This window comes from Terrapene carolina, unplaced genomic scaffold (genome assembly GCF_002925995.2).
Source record: "Terrapene carolina triunguis isolate 2854851 unplaced genomic scaffold, T_m_triunguis-2.0 Scaffold629, whole genome shotgun sequence".
Classification (NCBI taxonomy): domain Eukaryota; kingdom Metazoa; phylum Chordata; order Testudines; family Emydidae; genus Terrapene; species Terrapene triunguis.
This window is the reverse complement of record NW_020664980.1, coordinates 11,717,692-11,719,160: the sequence shown is the minus strand read 5'-3', so window position 1 is coordinate 11,719,160 and position 1,469 is coordinate 11,717,692. Positions and strand designations below refer to the sequence as shown.

General features: G+C 41.7%; 1 protein-coding gene across 1 annotated transcript in view; it reads left to right on the top strand.

The window, feature by feature from the left end:
* The first annotated feature begins 304 nt into the window (after positions 1 to 304).
* Positions 305 to 1,469, top strand: part of CLK4 (CDC like kinase 4) — a 14,896-nt gene continuing 13,731 nt past the window's right edge. Inside the window, 1 exon segment of the mRNA XM_029913403.1 lies at positions 305 to 708. Within this exon segment, the coding sequence (XP_029769263.1) occupies positions 551 to 708 (158 nt within the window). The 5' untranslated portion in view covers positions 305 to 550.

The window sequence follows — 1,469 nt, the reverse complement described above, 5'->3', positions numbered from 1 at the left end:
AGGACAGCGTTATATCGGGATAGAGGTGTATATACAACTCTTAGGGCTGGTCCACACTACCCGCCTAATTCGGCGGGTAGAGATCGATCTTCTGGGATCGATTTATCGCGTCTCATCTGGACATGATAGATCGATCCCAGAAGCACTCCCCCGTCGACTGCGGAACTCCTGCTCGCCGAGAGGAGGAAGCGCTGTCAACGGGGGAGCCTGCCTGCGCCGCGTGGACCCGAAGTAGGTACTTTTAGTTCGATATAAGAAACGTCGACTTCAGCTACGCTATTCTCGTAGCTGAAGTTGCGTTTCCTATATCGATCCCCCGCCCCAGTGTGGACCAGCCCTTAGGCTATGTCTGCGCTGCTGTAAGGTTTCCTGTATAGCTGCTCAATGCCGGCAGATGAGAGCTCTCCCACTGGCATAATTAAGCCACCCCCAATGAGCGGTGGTAAACTGTGATTTCTGTATGAACTAGCCTGTTGAATCTGGATTAGTCGACTATCATTTCTGTGTATACTAAAATATAAACCTTTCCCTTTAAATATTTTTGTGACAGATGCGACATTCAAAACGAAGTCATTGCTCTGAGTGGGATGATAGAAAGAGCTGGGATCAAGGAAAGCACAGTGCTCCCCATAAACGCAAAAAGAGGTCCCACAGCAGTGTACAAGAAAGCAAACCCTATAAATCACATCATCTTGAAGTTTCAGACAGGTAAAAGACTCTTTGGATTACCAATACTGATATCTCTAATGGTAACTAAAATTAATTTAAACCAAAAAATGTTTTGAGCAGACAAGACTGGTAATTCCTTTAGGATTTGGCTCATTATTTGCCAGGTTTAAGAGAGAATTTGTTTTACTGATACAATGATCTAAATTATTTAATTGTGAATCTCTGATACAAAATATTAACATGTAATCTGTTTCTGTGAATACCCACATAGCAAGGATTTATATTGAAATACAATATGTATTAAATTTCAAATAAAATGTTCCTCATGTATATGAGGATGGGGAAGGAGGTGAAGGTTTGCTGTCTTAGAACATTTCATAAGAGGGTAAGTATGGGTTAGATTGCTTTCATTCATTGTTCAGGTGTCTTTTCTCTCTCTTTTTTTCCCTTTAAGAGGGGATATAGGTGTTCTGTGTCCTTCCTTTGAGAGAGGAAGACCATATTTTAAAGAACTCATCAATTTGCTTCTAAAATAGTAGGAGTGGATGTGCAGCAACATGAGATGCTCTTTTACTTGCTCTGCAGCTTTCATGGCCCCTGCTTTCTGAGGAGAGAGTCTTAACCCCAAAAATCTCTCTGGTTCTTAGTGTGTTAATGCAGAGTACTAATAACAGGAGTAGCTCCCTTTTAGATTTTTCAGGGTGGCAAATTGGTTTTAAGTTTTTGTCTTTTATGCTTGTATGTTTTAAGGACATGGAAGAGGATCATTGGTGTATACCAGGGGTCGGCAACGTTCGGCA